Genomic DNA, 23078 nt, shown 5'->3' with positions numbered 1-23078 from the left:
AAACTGCTTTTCTCCCAACGATGAGTATATAATAGAAGGGGAGTTCATTATGACTATATATTGATATACCCATATTTAGATGGATATACATGCGTGTGATGTGGTTGTGGATTCGGGGGGGGGGGGTGGTTCGGAGCCCACGACCAAGAAAAAATTCTTAAGACGTCTTTGGGGCAAAACAGTAATTTTATAAAAGGATGGGGACAGGACCCATGGGCAGGAAGAGCTTCCCCAGGATTGTGAAGGGTGACTGATTATATACTTGGGAGCTGGGGGAAGTAAAGGCAATGAGGAGTTTCCAAAAGGACTTTTATATGGAGGCCTAGCTGTTGTCAGTCTCTAGCAAAGCATTAACATTAAGACATTAGGGAGTTCCTGGAGAAATGTTGTCCTCCCCTGCCTCGAGCATTTGTCAATAGGCTGCAGGTTATAAGGAAATTTATTTGATCTACCATTTCCTTCTGCCTTGGTTTCCCACATCACATCCACATTGCTTATTAATAAAATATAAGTATATTTTCTTTTATTTCAATTGAAGTTACCTTCTATTCTAAGTGATATGTCGATTGGACAGTATGAATGCACGTGCTTTCAAATAAGCCTTATCATGTATGTTCCAGAAACACTGAATTGCTTTGATTGTACTTGTGATCGCATACGAATCTTGGGTCTTGCTTTGTGTTTTTGTTTTGTTTTTACCTGAAATTTCAAACACCTAAGTAATATGCACAACATATGTAGCTAAATATATAAATAGAAATTATTAAAGTTATATATGTGTGTATGTGCTTGTTTCAATGTGACCAGTATCTGCCCTGGCAGAATCAGGAAACAGTGTGGGAAAGTACTTTAATTCCTTGTATTATACTGATCTCTAGTGGTCAATAAGTATAACACATTTTTTAACTCCCTTTGTTTAAATTTTTAACATAGAATTCTTGGCTTTGAAAAAAGTTGGTATCCAAGTATTTAAACAGGTAGTGAGTTTTTAAATTATTTATGCCTATACTTCGTCTTATATTTTGCTGTTTATATGTTTATCTCCCTTGAAAGCAGGGCCTGTGATTCATCAATCAGTGAATTTTCTGAATGAGGTACACAGCCTCACACACAATGCGAGGCATTTATATTTGCCTGATTAGCAATACTGAGACATGTTCTGTATTATAGAATGATGATATCCAAGGTTGGTTCAAGCAAACTAACAATAACTATCATTTATTGAATGTTCATTGTGTGTATGGCACAATAACTCCAGTTTATTTAACTTCTCACAAAACTCCAACAAAGTAACTACTATTGCTCCCATTTTATGGATGACAAAACTGAATCCCAGGAACACTAAACAACTTATCCAAAATCACAAAATGTAAGTGGTAGAGAGTTAAGGGCTCAAACTCCATTCTATTTGACTCTAAACTGAGGATTTTCCTGCTGTGCGTGTCAGCGTCCCCACATTTCATATAACCTACTTACATCTGAAGGTTAATTCTACTAAAAAAATAAGATAATAAGATTAAAATAGATACACTATACTTTGTTTTAAAATGTTAGGTGCACACTTTCTGAAATATAATTGTTCTTCTATTACAGTAAACAGTGTTTACAGGATTCACTGGTTCTGTTACAATGTAACCAAAAACGTAAGTAAATATTTTGTCATGTTTTCTTCCTTCATGCCTTCCATTTAAAATTCCGAATGGAGTTGGTATATCACTATTTTGTAGTGATCCACTAAATTTTCCTAAGCAAAGGAAATCCACCAAAATAAAATAGATTTATTTTAATTCACTTATGTCTTCATTTATTTTAATAGCATGTGGGAAAAAACTAGTGACTCCACGAGTCAGCCCAAAGATTGTTGGAGGAAATAATGCCAAAGAAGGAGCCTGGCCCTGGGTCGTCGCCCTTTATTACAACGGCCAACTGCTCTGTGGTGCATCTCTCGTCAGCGACGACTGGCTGGTGTCGGCCGCCCACTGTGTGTATGGGTGAGTGTGACATCACAGTGGCTTCTCCCAGATGAGATGACCACAGCAGACACTCTGCATGCCATTTCCTGCAGCCTCACAAAATCATCCCCTCAGGGAAATGTTCCTGCCATTCTGACATTATATAGTACCATTTTTCCCATTAAAATCACATATAAACATAGAGAACGCTAAATTAAAAATCAATTCTTCATTAGATACTTGCATAAAGCATTATGTTTCCTACATACATGAAAATTGAAATTCATACCTACACAAGGTAAGCATTTTTAAAGGCATGAAATTCGTATTTAATGCATACATTGTGCTGGTTATCGTTCAGTCAGGCCAATAGCATCAGAAATTGTCAGTATCAAAAAAAAAAAAGCACGTTCAAATAGCCCTTAAGTGACTAATAAACTGTGTTCTAGAAATTCATGGGTAAGGACTTTGTTGTGACTTAGAATAAAAATATTTCCTTCTCAAGTCACATCTAGTTTGATGCTACCCATAACTGAATCTTAGAAACAATATCAACCATATCTAACTCTTTTTTTGTTATGTAGTATGACAAAATACATGTTGAATTCTAGGATCTGTCTTCTCCTTCTAGAAGCAGCCATTCGCAAAGCAGTGCCACAGGGAAAAAACAGAGAGAGTGGAGGGACGGGGAGAAAAGGAGGAGAAAAGAACTATTCTTGGGCCCAAGAACGTGTTAATTCTCTGCTTCTGCCTGAAAGAAGGCACCTTCTTAGGTAGTCTTATTCTGACACTTCTGAATTAGGCCCAAGTAAAAGGTAGCTTCCTCATAGAAGATTCATAAGCCCTGATCCTAAGGTAATTTACTGACCTTAATTGAGTAAAAGGAACCTCCAGAGAATGGCCTGAGTTATGAGGATTAGAATAAGCCTCTGTGCCAGTGTCCAGAATCTCTGAGAAATGAAGCATGTGTGCTCAGGTATGTAAGATATAGCTATAATCAGATCAAAAGACTAACTCCCTACCAACCCAGATAGTGAATGTTCTTTGATGGATGGAGACAAATTGTCAGATGCAGGTTATGATAGTTGTTTGGGAGACGGGGGCGGGGAGCAGAGTATTAAAGGATTGATCCCATTGGACCAGTGTGAGGGCAAACTTGAACTCAGAACCCGAGGAATCTGAAATAAGGACCCATAGCCAGAGCTGGACTAATCACCTGGGCTCCAAAAGGACTACCCAAGTTACTGCCCATCTACATCCAAGCTCTCTATTCTATGCATCGCACCCTGTATCTAGATGAGTAAACTACAGCCTGTCCCATAGCTAAACTGCACCTTCGTGACTCTGCTGCCTCTTGATAATAATATTTTAATCTGTTTTCAGCCACACCACAAAAAAATGTCCATAGCAGTCAATATTTTCCCATCCCCTGCTAAACATGAATTTAACTTTTACCTGTATATAACCTATACCTTCAGATGCCACAGGTGGGTAACCTATATCCCAATTTACAAGCGAAAGGTATCTTTACCTACAGATTCATTGTTTTCTATTGCACAGAGATGGGTCTTATTAAGTTAGCAACCTCCCATATTAACCTTGGATTTGGTAAATTAGTCCGTTTGATGTTCTTGCAGAACATATGCTTTCTAAATGTCAACCAGGCTTACAGTAATATTAGTGGCATCTTTCATTTGTCTACCTTACAGATGCACTTGTTGTAGGTCAATGATACCAATATCATAGCTTTTTAAACCACAAATATTCAAACGAAATAGAAAAGCAGTTTGGTCTACTATAAACACATGTTTAGTTATATAGGACATAAAATGTCTTTTCACACAGCTTCAATCGGAACACAAGCAAACAAGTGTAGACTGTAATAGAATTGTGATGAATTCAAACTCATCCTCACCAACCTTGCATTTTGCTCTCCTTACCCATTCAGTTGTATTATTTCTTCTTTCCCAAAAAATGTAAACCTGGTCCAGGCGTTTTAATCTGCAGGTGGTTAAATGGTTTAATTGGACAGCTCTTCTCTGTCTACCACAGTCCACGCTCCTATTCCCATCCATCAGCCACAGTGTTCCTGGATGTCATTAAGCTTCCTTATGCCTGTTCTTTTTCTCTGTCACCGATTTGTCTTCTTTTCCAACCTTAAAACAGAGATTTGGAGAGTATGGACCAACTTTACTGTGCCTTAAAAGGAAGGTTGACTTTAAACCAGAGGATAGAATTTTGATCCTACTCACGCTACTGACTTCATGTGACTTGGTATCTCTGTTTAGGTATCCTCACCCACAGGGGGTTCCTAAGGATGCCCACCCCCTAGAGTGATTATCAGGACAAAAGTAAGATGATGCAATACTTCTGCGTACTGTGAATTACATAAATGTGCAATAAAAATTTTATTGTCCTGCTGTTCCTGTGCAGAAAAGGTCCAGAGTCTGATTCTTGCCCAGGAGACATTCAGCATATTTATTTTCTAAACTTTTTATAGTGCTATAATTTCAAACACAAACAAAAATTGCAAATACTAGCACAGAGAACTCTTATGTACCTTCACTGAGATTCATCAATTGCTTACATTTTACGCTATGAAAACTTTCTTATCTTTCTCTCCAATCTGGAGAAATATTCTTTCATTCTCTCCAATCTGGAGAAATATTTATTTTCTGAATCTCTTTATAGTGTATTAGACACTGTGCCCCTTTACTCTGTATGTTTACTAAGAACAAGGATATTTTCCTACATAATCACAGAAAGTCATGGACATTTAACATTAATGCAATACCACTATCTGATCTATAATATGTGTTCATTTTTGTCTACTGTCCTAAATATGCCCTTTATAACCTTCCTGGTTTGTTTGTCTGTTTGCCACCCAAGAACCAATCCAGGATAATGCACTGCATTTAGTTACTATAACTCTTTCATCTTTTTCAATCTGGAATAGACTTTCTGCCAGGCTTGCTATCTTTATGTCTTTCTTGTCTTTGATATTTTTTATTACAGCAAGTTATTTTATAGAAAGTCCTCATATTTGGTGAAACCCTTTAAGCTTGCCCCCACGTTGGTCTTGATGTATGTCCATTCTTTGAGAATTTCTTTACTTTCTGCAAAATAAGATGTTCCCGGTTCATTTTGTGCTTCTTCCCCCCTAGTCCTCAAATCAAACTTTCTAAGAAATCCCAGTTCTGTTTAGGTAATTTTGGTTTCTTCTACGTTTTACAAACAAGGTCTTGTGTGCTCCTTGCTACTGCTGGTGTGTCGAGCTCCTAGACCCTCTCAATAGATACAGCCATATACCTATAAACATGAACTCAGGTGACAGCTCCAATGAAAATAGATTGCCGCAAGATGCATTCTAGCTCATCTCCAATAATGAGAAACCTGTGCCCACCATCCACAAAATATTTATGGATTTGTTCAAGCTTAGAACACAAGTAGTTTGAGAATTGCTAACCCTGCCGCTGTTAAGCAAACTCACCACCTAGAGTTTAATACTTGTTTTTTCCCACTGACAGAGAGCAACTGCATAATCTTAAGTGCACAATTTGATGAGTTTTGAAGAGGCATATGCCTGTGTAACCCACACTCCTATCAAGACATGAAACTTTCCATCACATGCAGAATTCTCTTATTCCCCCTTCCCAATCACCATCCCTGCTTCCAGAAGCAACCACTACTCAGCCTCTTGGGTGGACAGGTATATATAGATTTATACTCTGGATCACAGCTATTAAATTGACATACATCAATAATGAAATTATCCATAGAGAAGCCTCTTGCCAATCTCCCATTCTTTAATTTAGCTCTTTAGAGATGACCAAATACATTTATTTCATTCCTTATTGAAATAAATCATTATTCAATATTACTATGATGCCATATGATACTTAAAGTACTAAAACTGACCAGTATTATCCCATTTAACCTAGCTCCTCTTTTCTTTTAAAATTACCCCTGATATTCTTGAAAACATTCTTTTTTCAAGTTTTTATTTATATTCCCGTTATTTAACAAACAGTGTAATATTGGTTTCAGGAGTATAATTCAGTGATTCATCACTTACATACAACACCCAGTGCTCATGACAACAAGTGCCCTCCTTAATGCCCATCACCCATTTAGCCCATACCCCATCCACCTACCCTCCATCCACCCTCAGGTTGTTCTCTATGGTTGAGTCTGTTTTCTGCTTTGCCTCTCTTTTTCCCCCACTATGCTCATCTGTTTTGCTTCTTAAATTCCACATATGGGTGAAATCACATGGTATTTGTCTTTCTCTGACTGACTTCACTTAGCATTATGCCATCTAGATCACATTTCATTCTTTTCGATGGCTAAGAAATATTCCATTGTATATATATCTACCACATCTTCTTTACCCATTCATCAGTCGATGGACCTTTGGGCTCTATTCCTTGAAGACTTTCTTACTCTCTGACAGCACCATATTTCAGAGGCATTCTACTTTTTCCTTGCCTTAAAAAATGGAATTGGGTATCCTCATGGGAATCTTTTTTCCATTCAGTGGAGAATAATAATAGAGACCTAAAATGCTGTGCTGGGGGTAAACATTGGGGTTGGCCATGGGTGGACTTGACTAAAGTACCATCTTTGCTAATGGTAGAACAGAAAACTATTGCAATTCAGAGTTACAGGTTCCCACTGATTTTTCTTCCTTTCGGCATATCATCTTGCTCTATCATAACTGTCTCACCATATTTACTTTTTACCACAATGAAAGTCCCATACTCTGAGTTGGGAATTTATTTATACACCAGCACATGGCAACCTAGAGTGGGCATAGTGCTAGTCCTCCCATCTGGTGCAGCATCGAAGGAGCACCTACTGTGCACCAGGAAGTGTGCTAGTCTTTGAGGATATAGAAGTCAAGAATACATGCCTTTCTGTTGCCCCCAAACCTGTGCCTTTCTTTCTTTTGCTACTAAGAAACATATTTCGCTTGAACAAGGCAGGCACAGGCAAAATGCAGCAGAAATTCAACCAACGTCCCCTACCTTAAGGTACTCACTTCTGCCCTCTTTAGTCTGTGCCAGATTGGGACTTGCCTATCCAATGGGCTATTTCCTGTTCCATCCGCACCTGTCTTCTGTCCTATAGCTTTTTCTTGTTTCACTAGAATGCAGATATTTTCAGACAAATATAAAACATAATAAGTACCCCTTCCTCATCTACACTGATTTTTCTGAGGCCTTTCTTTCTCTGTCTTAGCTTTGGGTGAATGGAAAAGCCAGGGAGGATTCTGTATTGCTCACTATCCCAACAGTAATAACAAAGGGCAGATTCTTGAGTCCCACTCCAACTTTCCAAATTAGAATCTCTGGAAGTGGAAATTAGGAATCAAGATTTTTAGCAAAATTCTTCAGGTGATACATAAAATTGAGTACCATTGGCTATAACTTCTGTATTCTCAAGCCTTTCTTCTGAGAGAAGGCACTAAGATTGCAATAGGATGTAGTTGTTCTAATGGTGCTTGTGCTGATGTGGGCTTGTGGTGGGGAAGCTAAGCACATAGACATGAAAAGCTATGTGGAGTAAGACTTGAGGGAGAAATGCAAATGATAAGTTGGAGGGGTATCTCCTTCCTATAGTACGGTCTATAGATACAGGAGAAATAAAAATATGAAAAAAAGGCTATTTTCTGTGTAGTGCTATAACAACTTCAGAAATCATTAAGAATGTGTCAGATTAATATTGCTGTAACTTGCATTTAATTAGACCAGTAGCTTGAAGCATGTATGTTTAATTTTCACAGTTCACGCATCATGGATTGGTTTTCTACTTCAAACCTTAAAATAACAAGACAAAATGGTGATTACTAAGCTTTGTGCTGCCTGCAAGCTCCCTCATATCAGTAACTAATATTTATTGTTCTCAGAAGGAGTATAGTACTTATAAAAGACAAGAATTTGTGAGGTTAGGGGCATCTAGGTGGCTTTGTCAGTTAAGCATCTGACTTTGCCTCAGGTCATGATCTCATGGTTCGTGAGTTTGAGTCCTGCATCAGGTGAGCTCCCACCCTGCTTTGGGTGAGCCCCTCTTGTCTCTCTCTCTCCCTCTCTCTCTGTTTCTCTGCCCCTCGCTCACTTGTGCCCTCTCTCTCGTTCTCAAAAGAAAAAAAGAAAAAAGAACAGAATTTGGGAGGTTAGCTACGGAACTGCATTATTTTATCATTGAGTTAAACCTATAGCGAATAACTGCATTATCTGTCTGAACTTTCATGTAAGTTTTGCTGAAGATAAAATATGTAGAAAGCACTTAAGAAGACAATCCTATCATTTTTGAAAATAAATACATTCTGGCAACTTTAAAATTGAACCTCTGTAATGGGCTCATACGCCTTTTGAGCAGATTTTGATAGTTATTTTTTCAACATGATACCATTAATGTGATTAATATTATTTATGATATGAAATATTAATATTACACATTGTTTATGTAAAATATAATGATAATGCCAAATGTAAAGCGTATAAGTAGATATAATTGAATGTAAAGTAAGAAACATGGTGTGGTAATTGTGAAATCAATTTTTTGTAAATATCAGGTATATATTAAATGTTTAATAAAAAACACAATTCTTAAAAAAGAGTAGCTACCTGTTACCCATCAACCGTAACAGGTATACTAATCAAGAGACAACCATGACCAGCTGAGCTTTAGGAAACATGTTTAAATATGTGATACAGCAAGAAGTTTAGAGATAGGACACCAGGAAAGAGATTTCATTCTATCCCGTCTTTGAGTAGGCCAGTGTGGGCAGGGGAGTCCCAGGGTACGGTGGGAGTGCGTGCAGGCAGAATGTCTGAAAACATCAATGTGTCCAGTTTGACCAGTCCAGTCAGTACTGATGATTCCTCTGACCCAGACAGGAAGAATCAAAAAGCCCTCTTGACAAGCAAACAGGGCCTCTACAGCACCATAATACCCTCCTGGCCCGACATCTGGGCACGTAAGGAGCTATCACCAGCCCCTAAGAGCAGACACATCCTCCCTACCTGAGCCCAGATAATTCAGTGGCAGATCCTGTCTCTCTCCCAACCCTACCCTCATGTTCTCAACCCTGCCCACAGAACCCTACCCATGGCCACTGGAGGCACCCCAGTATGCTGGTGCAGATGCAGCCTCTGAGGTCAGACAGCCCCAGTTCAAGTTTCTGCCCCACCACGTAAACTGTCAGTACCCAGTTTGTTCTCGTTGTAAAATCCATAGCACTGAAGCAAAAATGAAAAGAGTTGATGCGAAGTACAGGGCACTGGCCTTGGCACAAAATAAGTTGCCCATAAATGGGTGTTAGGCTATTGCTATAAAGTATGTGAGCAAGTTATCTCTGATTTTAATGCAGTGTGGTTATCCGTGGATGTCGCCTGGATGCTTGGGCATTCATTGGCTTTACTGATGACTGTGACTTAATCAAACATGATCCTTTGTTTAATTTAAACAAAATAATGAATAGACAGGTAAAAAGGTGAACAAACGGACTTGAAATAACTTCATGCCCTTTGTGTATTTGTAAGTGATTTGGATTCTAACAGTTGAAATGCCACATTAAACGAGGCACTTGTAACTATGAAGAATTAAATCACTAGCTCTGCTAAAATTGCAGTTACTGAATTTTGACTTCATTGTGAATATGGCTTAAATGGCTTAATTCTAGCTATTCACTAGTAGTTTCTTGGTGTGAAGATGTTGCAGGCCAAAAGCACATTTAGAAGTCCCTGCACACTTTCAAACTGTAACTTCATCTGCATATAACACAAATGTTAGCCTTGACCAATACATTATTAAAGGACATTACGTATGGAAAATTTTTCAACTTTGTTGCATATGAAAATTACTCAACTTTTTAGGTTAGATTGTAAGCAACACAATAGGTTTTATTTGCTGATTTTAACTGTGTGTAAATTCAGTGAGCCGCTAAACAGGAGAGTTCTCCTGAAACCCCTTTCCCTTACTACCATAGCTGTTGTGGTTGCCTGAAGAAACCCTGGACCAAGATGCAATCTCTACAGTGGAATGTGATCTAAGGCGTGGTTCCCAAACGTGGCCATATGTTAGGATAAACGTAGAGATTTAATGTAAAAATAATATATATTTTTAAAGTCCTCTCTCCATTCTAGACTCATAAAATCAGAGATAGAGAAAGGGAAGCAGGCGACAGTGTTCTTTAAAAATACTCCAGGTGATTCTATTGTGAAACTGAGGTTGAGAACCACAATCGAGCTAGAGATCGAGAGGATTTAAGATAAGTGATAGAAATTAGCACTAACTGAAGTTCTTTCTATGATCTGATCAGAAGAATAAAAGTTAAAGGAATGTTTTTAAAGACTGGTTCAGAGAAATTCAAGCATATTTTAGGATGGGCACACATAGTTCTGAAATACCTACTACGAAGATCTGTAGAAAGTAACTGTGGTGGATGGAAAGTTCCTTATATGTCTTTTTCATAATCTTCAGGAGAAATGTAGAGCCATCTAAGTGGAAAGCAATCCTAGGACTGCAGATGACATCGAATCTGACTTCTCCTCACATAGTAACTCGGTTGATAGATCAAATTGTCATAAACCCACATTACAATAAACGAATAAAGGACAGTGACATCGCCATGATGCATCTGGATTTTAAAGTGAACTACACAGGTAAAAGAAATCAGTTTTAGTCATCTTATCTGGCCAAATGCATTCAAAGTTAGATTTGAAATATTATTAGTACCAATGAATTAATAGTGCATAAAAGTTGGATAGTTTGTTATAGAAATCATTATAACTTAAATGGAATTGGGGAATGGAGTGGAACATACTCAATTATCTTCATCAAGGTGTCTAAATCCAACTTTCTAGAAAGTTGGCCAGCAGAATAAAACATTCCAAGCTCTCTGTAATAGTAAACTCAAAGGAGCAGCTGGGAGAAAATAGGTCATTACAATGCATGCCTTCTGTATTTCTCAAAGAAAGGCAGGTCCATCTACCACAAAGAGCAGTGTAGGACAAACAGAGAAGAACATATATTCTAAGAGTAAAGTGAGTAAAAATTAAAATATCCATAGAATGAAGATTTTAAAGGAGTTTCAACAATATTAATAGAGTGGCAGCTGGAAGACTTCCTCCAAATACCTAGATAACATGCTAGAAATCATCTGAGGGAGTGAACTTTACACGAAGGGTTCTGCTCAACTCCATCCTTTACTCCAAAGACTTTTCCAACCCCCAGTGAAGAGAAAGTGCTACCATTTCTGTGCTCTTTTGGAATTTGGTCTACACACACATTAGAGCACTTATTAAAGGCAGACTATTAATTATGTAGCCCTGTCCTTGAAGGTAAGCACCATATCTTACTCATTTTTGTGTCTGCCCTGGGTCTTACATGTAGTGGGTGCTTAATAAATGTCAGGCAGCTTGTAAATTGTTGGAAAGGGGCTTTAAAAGTCAGTGACCAATGCTAATGCTTCCATAAGTACCCTGTAAAACAATCACCTAAAAGCTTTTTTTTTTTTTTTTTTTTTTTTTTAAAGTTTTTTTTTTCAACGTTTATTTATTTTTGGGACAGAGAGAGACAGAGCATGAACGGGCGAGGGGCAGAGAGAGAGGGAGACACAGAATCGGAAACAGGCTCCAGGCTCTGAGCCATCAGCCCAGAGCCCGACGCGGGGCTCGAACTCACGGACCGTGAGATCGTGACCTGGCTGAAGTCGGACGCTTAACCGACTGCGCCACCCAGGCGCCCCTCACCTAAAAGCTTTTTTAAATGTGGAGATAACTGGGGAAAATCAGAACATTTGTCCAAGTGTCTTAATTGACCCTAAAGAAGAGCCATACCAAGATTTTTACAGAACGGACACTGTAAATAGCATGATTACTTAAAATCAAATATAAATGACCAACTCTAGAACTAAGACCTTGTTTACATTATTAAAGAGTAATTAGGATACAATGTAGAAAAAGATCCCAAAAAGACCACTAGTGATACCTAGTCCATTATCAAAGAGTGCCTCCTGGAGATGCCTCTTTCCCATAAGACTGATGTCTAAAAAATGTTCAAGCAACAAAAACAAAAATACAGGTTTTTTAGATAACGTGCTGAAAATAATTGATTTTTAAAATCTGTTAGAAATGCATGTGTGTCTGTTCTTATTCTGTTTTTCCAGATTATATACAACCTATTTGTTTACTGGAAGAAAATCACGTTTTTCCTCCAGGAAGAATTTGTTCCATTGCTGGCTGGGGGAGGCTTATACATCAAGGTAAATTATCAGACTCAATAAAAAGAAAATGTCTACTACTAAGAAGTATGCTATTGCACTATCCTGTGAATATTTTCAATATTTTTTGAAACTCTTATAACAAGTTTTGCAATAGCTCTTAAAAGCACTGTCAGGTTTATATTCATATGGTGTGTATTTGTGTATATATATATATATATATTTTTTTTTTTTTTTAATCCAGGTTGTGTAGAACATGTTATAAAACTATATTTTTGGAAGAGAGTTCAAGCATTCCCCAAACTTAGTATGTAATTTTAGTATTATAAATACTCTGATAAAGAGAAAAGATACATCTATTTAAATGAATATTACAAAGGTTATAAAATTTACTTTTGTAAATCACATAGATAAAGTCTGATCAAAAGCCAAATTATTACCTGTTTCATTTTCCAAATCAATAAAACTATCTTCATTTATCACATAAAGGCCTCATACTCACATTCCCTAAGAAATGAGAAACGAATCCCTTTTAACTTCAACATTCTGACTCACTCTACTGATGAGCAAATTCAGATGTGGCATAAATCTTACACTGAAGACTATAAATTGACTCGTTAGCATTATTTAATAAGATGTTTTCCAAACACAGAAAAGATGCATATTAAAACTAACTGAACATATTTTTTAAAACACTCCAGTACTTTATTCTCTCTAAATGTAACTACAAGGCATGTTGCTTTTGGATTCCTAATAGGAGTTATTCCATCTAGGACAGAATTTTGGCAACTTATTAAATATTAAGCAAAAAGGAAAGGCACTATATACTCTGGTGGAAGAACCAGGCCTCTTGAGTCCCAACAGATCGTGGCCAAGATATTTAAAAATCTTAACCGTACAAGATGAAAAGCCACAAAATCGTGTGGAGAGATGCAGATACCAGAAGCAAAGCATCCAGAGTTAAAATTCCCATATTCCTTGTAAAAGAAAGGATGATGTTCTAAGTCAAATCTTTGCCTAATGATTTCGACAAAGGTTCTCCACTATAATTACATTATGTTGCTGAAATGCCTCATGTCTTCTGTCCATAAAGTATATTGAAGTCAAAGACTGTATATTCTTGTATTTCCTCCACTTGAAAAATGCCATGATTTATTAAATTTGAAGCCTACAGAGTAAAAATGATTCCTAGATAGATATTTTCTCTATCAGACTTCAAACTAAAAGACATTTATGACCATGATGTAGACTCTTCAAAAACAAATTATCCACTAACAAAGTTTAAGACTCTTTATTCCATAGGAAATGGGTATTTCTTTTAAGAGCTGAGGAAACTTGACTCATTTATTTATTGTTACTAAAGATATGCATTTAATTGGCTTAAGAAAGGTCGCTAAGAGTGGTATGGAGCCAAGGGAAATCTGCATCTGTGATCAGTTTCATTTAGGAATAAATGGTCAGGTCATAATTAAATACTTCCTGGGTAATGGAAATTTTAATGAATTTTATGAATTTTGCCTTATGATTTCCAGATACCTAGTTGTGTAAAACCCAGTTCCCTTCCACCTTTTGAATATATTACACTAATCATCTAGGAAAACCATGAACATTGCTTTACTAGGAAGAAATGAAGTGATATTAGTTGACTAAATTAAGGCAATTAGTAAACTTAAAATAACTTTACTGATATTTTTATGTATGTCTTTTTGTGTGCATTCTTAATTATCCTAATGGCAATTCACGTTGACAAATAAATATTAAATATAAAAATACTGCTCAAATTTTTCTTTACCGAAGAGTTTGTCCTAGACCCAACCATTTTTTTGTTCCTTGACAAGTAGCAAAATTGCCTTTGACTTTATAATAGTTTACAATAAAAACTCCTGGTCCATCTTCAATGAATGAATGGCATTGAGATGCTGAATTTCCTCCTCCATATTCACCTCTTTTACTAATTTTTTAAATGTTTATTTGAAAGAGAAAGAGAGAGGGGCGCCTGGGTGGCTCAGTCGGTTAAGCATCCTACTTCAGCTCACGTCACAATCTCGTGGTTTGTGAGTTCAAGTTCTGCCTCGGGCTCTGTGTTGACAGCTCAGAGCCTGGAGCCTCAGATTCTGTGTCTCCCTCTCTCTCTGCCCCTCCCCTACTCACACTCTGTCTCTCTCTGTCTCAAAAATAAATAAACATTTAAAAAAATTTTTTTAAAAGAAAGAGAGAGAGAGAGAGAGCAGGCAGGGTAGGGAATGCGAGAACAGGAGAGAGAATACCAAGCAGGCTCTGTGCTGTTAGTGCAGAGCCCAGAACACGGGGCTCAACCACACAGTGCTCCATGTTCATAAACCATGAGATCATGACCTGAGCCAACATCAAGAGTCGGACACTTAACTGACTGAGCCACCCAGGTGCCTCTCCATCTTCACCTTTCAAAACCTATTGTCAGACTTCAAAAGTCAACCAGTGGTATGCTGTTGGAGTCACCGGCACCAGCCAGAAATTGCCGTTTGTGCATATCTCCTCCCAACTCCTGTTCACTGTCATGCTGGTACCTTGAAATTGGCCATGGTTGGAGTGTTTACATCAAGCAAACGATATGTATCGGGGATTTTTTTCTTGAAAACCAGTTGTTAAACATTAAACACACCACTGAGTCATACACACACACACACACACACACACACACACACACGCACATTTGTTTCCTGTCTTTTTAGTGTGTGGATTAAACTTAAACTTAGCTGGAAATGAAATCACATACATTTTTGCGGCAACATTTACTGCAACATATGAAGTCACATACATTTAGCTGTCATATGCGCTAAGTTATCATCAACCTTCTGCCTTTCTTGAGGAACCAAATAGAATTGCTAATTAGTACAAAGTGCTTATCATGTGCCTTTTCTGAGGCACTAGACAGACACCTGCTTGTTTCACATCCCTCTTGGGAGTAGTATTTCAGTAAACAGAGATCCATGCTTGCAGTAGATGAGTCATTTTATAAAAAGCATGGAAATACACTCTGTTACAAAACGCCTCCTTTCTCTTCACCTGCACGTGGATGACAAGCTGATTGCCCTTAGACCAGGGCACAGCTCATTTGAGCTTTGTCTTTTGCTCAGTGTGCACCTGCTCATTCACATAGCATCACAAAGTTGCTGAATGCCATTATGAGGGAGCACCTCTTCAGGTGCCAAATGAAAAGCCTCCTGGATTTCTGAGTTGTTGCTAATTTCTGTAAATGAAACGTTTTGTGTTGGTGGGCTTTTTTCCCCATGAGCAATACTGTAACCATTTACAAATACTGAAAATGCCTAAAGACTGTCTAGTCCAATCCACCATTCCTGCTAGCCCTTGGGCACTAAAGAAGTACTTTACTGTTATCCATTTGGCAAGATCCACAGATGGGCTTTATTATGTGCTTTAAAATACTAAGGTTTAGCATTTAGTTCCATTATATATACACACAGTACTCGATAATGAGAGTGAACTGTTGGAATAAATAAGACTGATGGTGGCTCATTCAGTGATGCATGTCGATCACTTCTGACTGGCTGGCTGCATTACCATTTTGAACAGGTCCTACTGCAAACATATTACAAGAAGCTAATGTTCCTCTTCTATCAAACGAGAAATGCCAGCAACAGATGCCAGAATATAACATTACAGAAAATATGGTATGTGCAGGCTACGAAGAAGGAGGAATAGATTCTTGTCAGGTAAATATGTAAAACTGCTCATCCTACCTTTCCAGAAAGCATTGCTATGTAATCATTTGATTGCTTCACAATGATTAGGGAATAAAGCGATCGTCATTTCTTCTTTTACGAAAGTGTGACTTTTTGTTTTTTATTTGTGGCCTACTAGCATAGAACTTCTGGGTGGATGTGAGCATTACAAATAAAACTAATTTTTAAACAAGTATTAAAATCGGATAGAGTCTTTAGAGACGAGGCATAAAATTTGAATATGTGAGATAGTCAGGTGAAATATGTAGTGCTGGGCCCAATGTTAACCTGAAGAGTATACATCTTAGCTAAATCAAATTCTAATTCTTTAAAACCCTATACAAACTTAAAACAAACAAAAAGTAAATCTGAAGGCCAATATCACCTAATGGCTTCTAATTTTCAACTCTTGTTTTTGAATATGGGCCAAAGGTCCAGTGACAAAAAATAATTTTTTTTGTAACAATCAAATTTTTTAGGTTTATTTATTTTGAGAGACAGAGAGCATGAGCAGGGGAGGGGCAGAGAGAGAGGGAGAGAGAATCACAAGCAGGCTCCACAGTATCAGTGTGGAGTCCAACATGGGGCTCAAACTCACAAACCGAGAGATCACAAACTGAGTGAAATGAAAATTCAGATGCTTAACCGACTGAGCCACCCAGGTGCCCCTCCAGTGACAAGAAATAATTTCTGCACAAGAACCAACGTGGATAACCTGGCTAGAGCCAGTTTGCAGCTAACCACTTGTAGGAAGGTTAAAAAATAGAACTTACTCAACAGCCTGGCATAACTCTGGATCTGGAACACCTATGGTAGAATTTTCATCTTATCATCTACATGGCATTTTAGAGATGTAATAACATGAACTCACTGAATGCCAACACGGCAATATATTTGAAGTATCCATAGCTTTTGACTTGTGTGACCATCAGAGAAACTTCTACCCACAAGCTACCCTCATTGAGGGCAAAAACATCTTACCACCTAGAAATAATGTGGCTATCTGTTAGCACCATGCAATCCACATGCACTCAACAAATAAAAAGTAAATTCTGTGAGATTTTAGAACAATTATTAATTTTTAGGTGCAGCATGAAGTAGTCATGAAGAGCGTAGATTCTGTGCTCAGATTACACTTATTTTTCACCCTTGCCTTAATACTTATGGGTGAGACTTTGGGCAAGTCACTTAAGTTTTATTTAGAGGTTTAAAAATGAGGTAACACATATAAGGCATTTAAGTAAGCACTCAAAAATATTAACAATTTTCATTATAAGACTTTGTAAATAAAGTTTCTGGCATTTTTTTTGTATTTGAAAATTAATAAGATATTGATGCATTAACATCTACTGAATTAGATTAAACCTGATAGCAGTATTGAGCAAATGAATAATATACAAATGCAAACGTAGTAATTTATACCATGAGAAAATCTTTCACTTTGTTAAAGTGTAAACAACTTGTTACAGATATTAACACACATGTCACCCATAATTCGACTTGATACAAGACTTTTTTCACATACACTTAAGCAGATGAATCTTTATATATATCTTCTTTATCTTTATATATATCTTTATATATATCTTATATGTATCTATATAGTTAAGTCTGTGTCTCAAATCACGTTAAACTTTCAGCTTGGTTTTGCATTTATTCTGCTTGCATGAACACTTGCAAATTCAAGACAGATAGGATAGCTTTCTTGTTTAAAATTTATCTCTGGATCTTATTCGTTTTAAAATGAAAAGTGTGCAAAGGTAAGATATATTGCCACTTAGAGGCAGATTTATAGAATTATCGTTCAGGAGGGAAATCAGCTGTACAACGTCAATTACAGTTAATGGGGACTGTGTGGCAGGAGCCTCATGCACCGGGTAGAAAATAGGGCTGCCGATGCTACTGATATTAGGGTTACATTAAGTCAGTAACTCATGCCAAATCTCTGAAATCTTATATTTGGCTCTGATTTCTAGGGAGTCTAAGTATGTTGTTCATTAGCAAGGAAGGAAGCTCCCACACAGGGAAATGTGTAACATGGTATCGTGATTGAGTAATCAGTAGTCTAGAGGATCACATGATTTTCTTTGTTCAACTTTAATACTATGTTATACAAGAGGATTAACTAAATAAGAACACAATGGGGCACCGGGGTTGCTCAGTCCGTTAAGCATCTGACTTTGGCTCAGGTCATGATCTTGCGGTCTGTGGGTTCGAGTCTCGCATGGGGCTCTGTGCTGACAACTCAGAGCCTAGAGCCTGCTTCTGAGTCTGTGTCTCCCTCGCTCTCTGCCCCTCCCCCACTCACACTCTGTCTTTCTCTAAAAAAATAAATAGTAAACATTAAATTTTTTTAAAAATGAGAATACATTAAAATTATGAATATGCCATTACTGATATATCACTTGAATAAGCTCTACGAAGCATTATTTTCCCCCTATAGTTGCAAAGAATTTGCCTTATTAGTCCTCCATATATTCTTAAATATCTTCTGGCTTACCAAGGGCTTGTGTTTTGGGGGCAGATGTCTGGATTTTAAGGCACAAGTGGCTGTAGAGGTCCTCTCTCTATAAAACTAAGTGAATGACACAAAGAGCAAATTCATTTTGCTATGTAGAGCCTTATTCTGTACCAGTGGTTTTCTTTTTCTTTTTCTTTTTTTTTTTCAATGTATATTTTTTTAAGAGAGAGAGACAGAGAGCATGAGCCGGGGTGGGGCAGAGAGAGAGGGGGGCACAGAATCTGAAGCAGGCTCCAGGCTCTGAGCTGTCAGCCCAGAGCCAGATGCAGGGCTTGAACTCACCAACTCGTGAACCATGAGATCATGACCTGAGCCAAAGTTGGCCACTTAACCCACTGAACCCCATATACCAGGGGTTTTCAAAGCACAGCTTCCAATCCAGCAGATCAGAATCACCTGAGAGCCTGCTCTAGGTGCCAATTCTCAGGCCCCAGCACAGACCTGCTGAATCAGCAACTCTAACCTGGGGCCCAGCAATGTGTGTGTTAGCATACTTAAACCACTGGTATAGAAACATAAATTTTAGGTTAATGCTTTATTTTCTGGACAGTCACTCATATTTTTTAAGTACATACATATCTCTCAGCTAGTGGAAGAAGGAAATATCTTCATTGGAAATAACCTCCAACTGATATGTTGGGCGATTTAAAATCCGTGTTCATGGAATCAAGGTCTAGATTCTATTGTCTTTTTAGAAATTAAGATATATTAGAAAATATGAAGAAAACTAAATGACTCCTTTAAAAAATATCCAAACTGTTAAAGTTTATTTTTTAATAATTTCTAAGTTACATGTAACTTTGAGCCTGTATTTATCCTTAATTGTTCCATAATTATTTCTGGACCCATATTATAAACTAAGGGCTTAGGGTACAGAAATAAAACCCCCAGTCCCGGCCTTCCAACAGTTTGAACACATTTGTTACATCTAGAAAAGAGGTACCCTGTGTTTGCCAGTACAATTTATGTTCCTCTCTACCCAAGCAAGAAAAGGTGCTTTTATACACCACATACTGCATTTTTCCCCTTAAATATGATCCCAAAGACAATAAAGATTCAGGCAAAAAGTATCTCAGGAAAATGTTTAAGACAAACTTGGGATGAACTATTGTACCAATGATTGCAACCAAAGTACACAAGGCTTTAATTCCTTCATATAAGAAAATATTAAATATAAGAAAAGATTAAAAGTATCGCACAATGAGTATGAGAGATATTTGTCAATTCCATCATTAAAAAATGCCACTATGTGTTTGTATCATGTTCTTTTGCATTACACACAAATATTCATGTGCAAATCAAATATATGTAATTAATCTATTAGAAACTGCTATAATTAAGATTTTCAAAAATTAAAGACAACTCATCAGTTAAAATCTCTTATGAAAATATGTGTGCCTATCACTACAGGTTATATCATAGGCCAATTTCAGTTGAAATGTTAAGATTTTTTTCAATTCGGATGGTGTCTAATGCCCAAAAGTTAATGCTACCCGAAAGAACTAAAATCAACTTCATGTGTGAGTTTTTAGTTTCTGTAAACACACAATGTGTGTAATAAGTGCCTTTTCTGCAAAGTCACCCCTAATACTTAGAACATACTTCTTTTTGGTTTTATTTTTTTTGTTTCACATTTTTATTTAAATTCCAGTTCATTAACATATAGTGTAATATTAGTTTCAGGAATAGAATTTAGTGATTCATCACATCTAACACCCAGTGCTCATCACAAGTTCTTTCCTTAATACCCATCACCCCTTTAACCCATCCACCTGCCCACCTCCCCTCCAGCTACCCTCAGTTTGTTCTCTGTAGTAAGTCTGTTTTATGGTTTGCCCCTCTCTCGTTTTCCTCCCATATTCATCTGCTTCGTTTAAATTCTACATGAATGAAATCATCATACCTCCTTTACTAAATGATCAGATTTTAATATATATTTTGGTTAGGATGCTCCTCATAGTTGTGCCTTAGAGATTTTCTTAGTCCCTATTAAAATGCCATAATGAAAGTGAGGAAACTTGCTATGAAAGTACATCATGAAGAATTACATATAAATTATGTTTTAGTTCTCATGGTTTCTCTGGGTCCTTACCAAGCAGCAAAAGGTTCTCTTTCTTGACAGAGAGTGCTGGTGAAGATGTATACAGATGACTTTCAATTAAAGCATATTTTTGACATGTAGTTTTGAATTGATTTGCTAAAAAATAATCTTATATATCAATTGAAAACACATCTACGGGGCGCCTGGGTGGCTCAGTCGGTTAAGCGTCCGACTTCAGCTCAGGTCATGATCTGGCGCTCCGTGAGTTCGAGCCCCGCGTCGGGCTCTGGGCTGATGGCTCAGAGCCTGGAGCCTGCTTCCGATTCTGTGTCTCCCTCTCTGCCCCTCCCCCGTTCATGCGCCGTCTCTCTCTGTCTCAAAAAATAAATAAACGTTAAAAAAAAAAAAAAGAAAACACATCTATAATTTTCTTTTGCAATTTACTCTTTAGGGGGATTCAGGAGGACCATTGATGTGCCAAGAAAACAACAGGTGGTTCCTGGCTGGTGTGACATCATTTGGATACCAATGCGCACGGCCTAATCGTCCAGGGGTCTATGCCCTGGCCCCGAGGTTCACAGAATGGATACAAAGTTTTCTGCAGTAGAGTGTTTCCTAAACCAACATGAAAGCCATGTGGTTTTCCCATTCCACTCTAAAGAGCATGGGAATTGAGAGTTTGACAAAAAAAGATTTCTAAAAGGCTTTATTCTTACCTAAGCCATCGAAATGCTGAGGATTAAGGGTGAAGACAAAAAAATAATCTGTACCGTACAAAGTAACTTTTTCATTGTGAACAGTTAATCTTTCACAGAGATTACAATCTTTCCTTTGTGATCATTATCTTTATCATACTCTTCTTATTTAAAGGAATGCTATGTTAAAGCATATACTGCATTCTTAAAGTTTTGACAAAATTAAGAAAAGAAGTAAAATAAACTATTTTGCACAGTATGTTATTTTTTGAAGTAAACTGCTGTAAATTATCTAGTTCCACCTTGCTATTTTCAGAATCTCAGTAGTCTTCCTGATTTTCTATCTAAATGCATTTCCAATTTCCAATTCATCTTGAGCATATCCTTAATATTTTCCCCACTCATAACAAATATGTACTTTAGGCTCATGTCACAAACCTGGACTAAATTGATTACACATTCCTCTCAAGATAATTAAACAGCAAACAAGTGCAAGTCTACAGATCACCCCTGTATCGAAATAGAAAGGAAATTAAATGATATTTCCATTCTTTTATTGGATCATTTTTTACCTGCATTAATCGCACCGTCCATTTATTTTAAGCTAATATCTTTTTAAGTTTCCAAAAAGTAATCAGACATATCCAAAAAATGCAACTATTACAAATGTTTTTTTTTTTTTTTTCTGATCTAAGTGTCTTACAGTGGATGTTTTTAACATGTGCAAAACTTACTTAGACACAGCTGAATCACCCATTAGAAGGCCAAAAATGTGGAATAAATGAATTTGCTTCACTGCTTTAATCTCTTGGATCATTTCCAGAGTATGTGCAAACTTCTATTTAGCTTTCCACACAAAATCTACTGATTTATTTGGGAAGACAAAATCCACACCTACTTAATACACACACACACACACACACACACACATACACACACACACATGTCTATATAATCACAAGTAATAGAAGAAAGAATAAGGTTAAGGGATTGTAGACTGGCCCTACCAAACAAGAAACAAGATGGGGCTACATCTGAAAGGAATGATTCTTATTGAGGTATTGAAGAGAATTAGGGCCTCTGTGTAGGTGGAGGTTTAGGGAAGTTCAGATAATCATGTGTTGTACCAAAAGTCACTATCTTGGGGGGAACAGAGAAACAGAAAACAATGTCATATAAAAAGGTGTGGCCAGATAATTGGGGACTACAAATTCCTGGTAAACAATCATGGTATTTATTCTTATGACAAAAGTCAGGAGTCTCTGAACACACTACTATTTTTAAGACCTTTCCAATGACCTGAACTGAGGAGCAGTTGGAAAGGATGAAGCGGCAGGTATTGTTTGATCTTACTACCTGGATATTGTTCCACAATTCACCTACATTCCAAAACATGTATCCGAACTATGCTCTGAAAATACAAACACAACAGATACATCATGTACTCCTTTTCATTTTTCAAAGGTCAGCTAAAATTTTAAGAAGCCCTAAGGACAGTGTCACTGTCATCTTTTAATAAAAAGGAAGTTGATTGCCCCACTCCTCGTTATGTATGGGGTTAGTAATTGATACTGGAACAGTTACGCGGATCTGGATCAAGACCAAAGGCAAAACCACAGCCCTTGCCCATTGCCTTTCCTCTCCTGACCTGCAGCTGTTGTAGTCATGGGTGGCACAGAAGTGGGGGAAAGCGCTGTCTCCTTCCCATCAAGTCCTGACTGAAGGAAGAAATGCACAGCGGGAGCTTGGAGGGAAGAGGTAGATCCCAGTCAATGTGGGTAGCCAAGCAGAGAAAGGGGGTGCTAAGTGTGGGCAGATGGAAGTTTACAATACAGCTGTCCATGCCCTCAGTCTCCAAGCAGCAGAAAGGGGGCCAATGCCCACTCATCTCTATTTGTCTTTAAGTTTCACCAACCAAC

At 37.5% G+C, this 23078-nt stretch overlaps 1 protein-coding gene across 1 annotated transcript in view; it reads left to right on the top strand.

Annotated features, from left to right (window-relative positions):
* TMPRSS15 (transmembrane serine protease 15) overlaps positions 1-21963 on the top strand; it is a 126553-nt gene extending 104590 nt beyond the window's left edge. The window contains exons 21-26 of the mRNA XM_086676348.1: positions 1594-1643; positions 1817-1991; positions 10440-10621; positions 12127-12222; positions 15754-15893; positions 20916-21963. Of these exons, the coding sequence (XP_086532474.1) occupies positions 1594-1643; positions 1817-1991; positions 10440-10621; positions 12127-12222; positions 15754-15893; positions 20916-21071 (799 nt within the window). The 3' untranslated portion in view covers positions 21072-21963. The remainder of the gene's footprint in view (positions 1-1593; positions 1644-1816; positions 1992-10439; positions 10622-12126; positions 12223-15753; positions 15894-20915) is intronic.
* Positions 21964-23078: the final 1115 nt, after the last annotated feature.

This window comes from Puma concolor, chromosome C2 (genome assembly GCF_028749965.1).
Source record: "Puma concolor isolate L17-30 chromosome C2, mPumCon1.1.hap2, whole genome shotgun sequence".
NCBI classification, from domain to species: domain Eukaryota; kingdom Metazoa; phylum Chordata; class Mammalia; order Carnivora; family Felidae; genus Puma; species Puma concolor.
The sequence above is the reverse complement of the archived record's forward strand: the minus strand, read 5'-3'. Positions and strand labels throughout refer to the sequence as shown.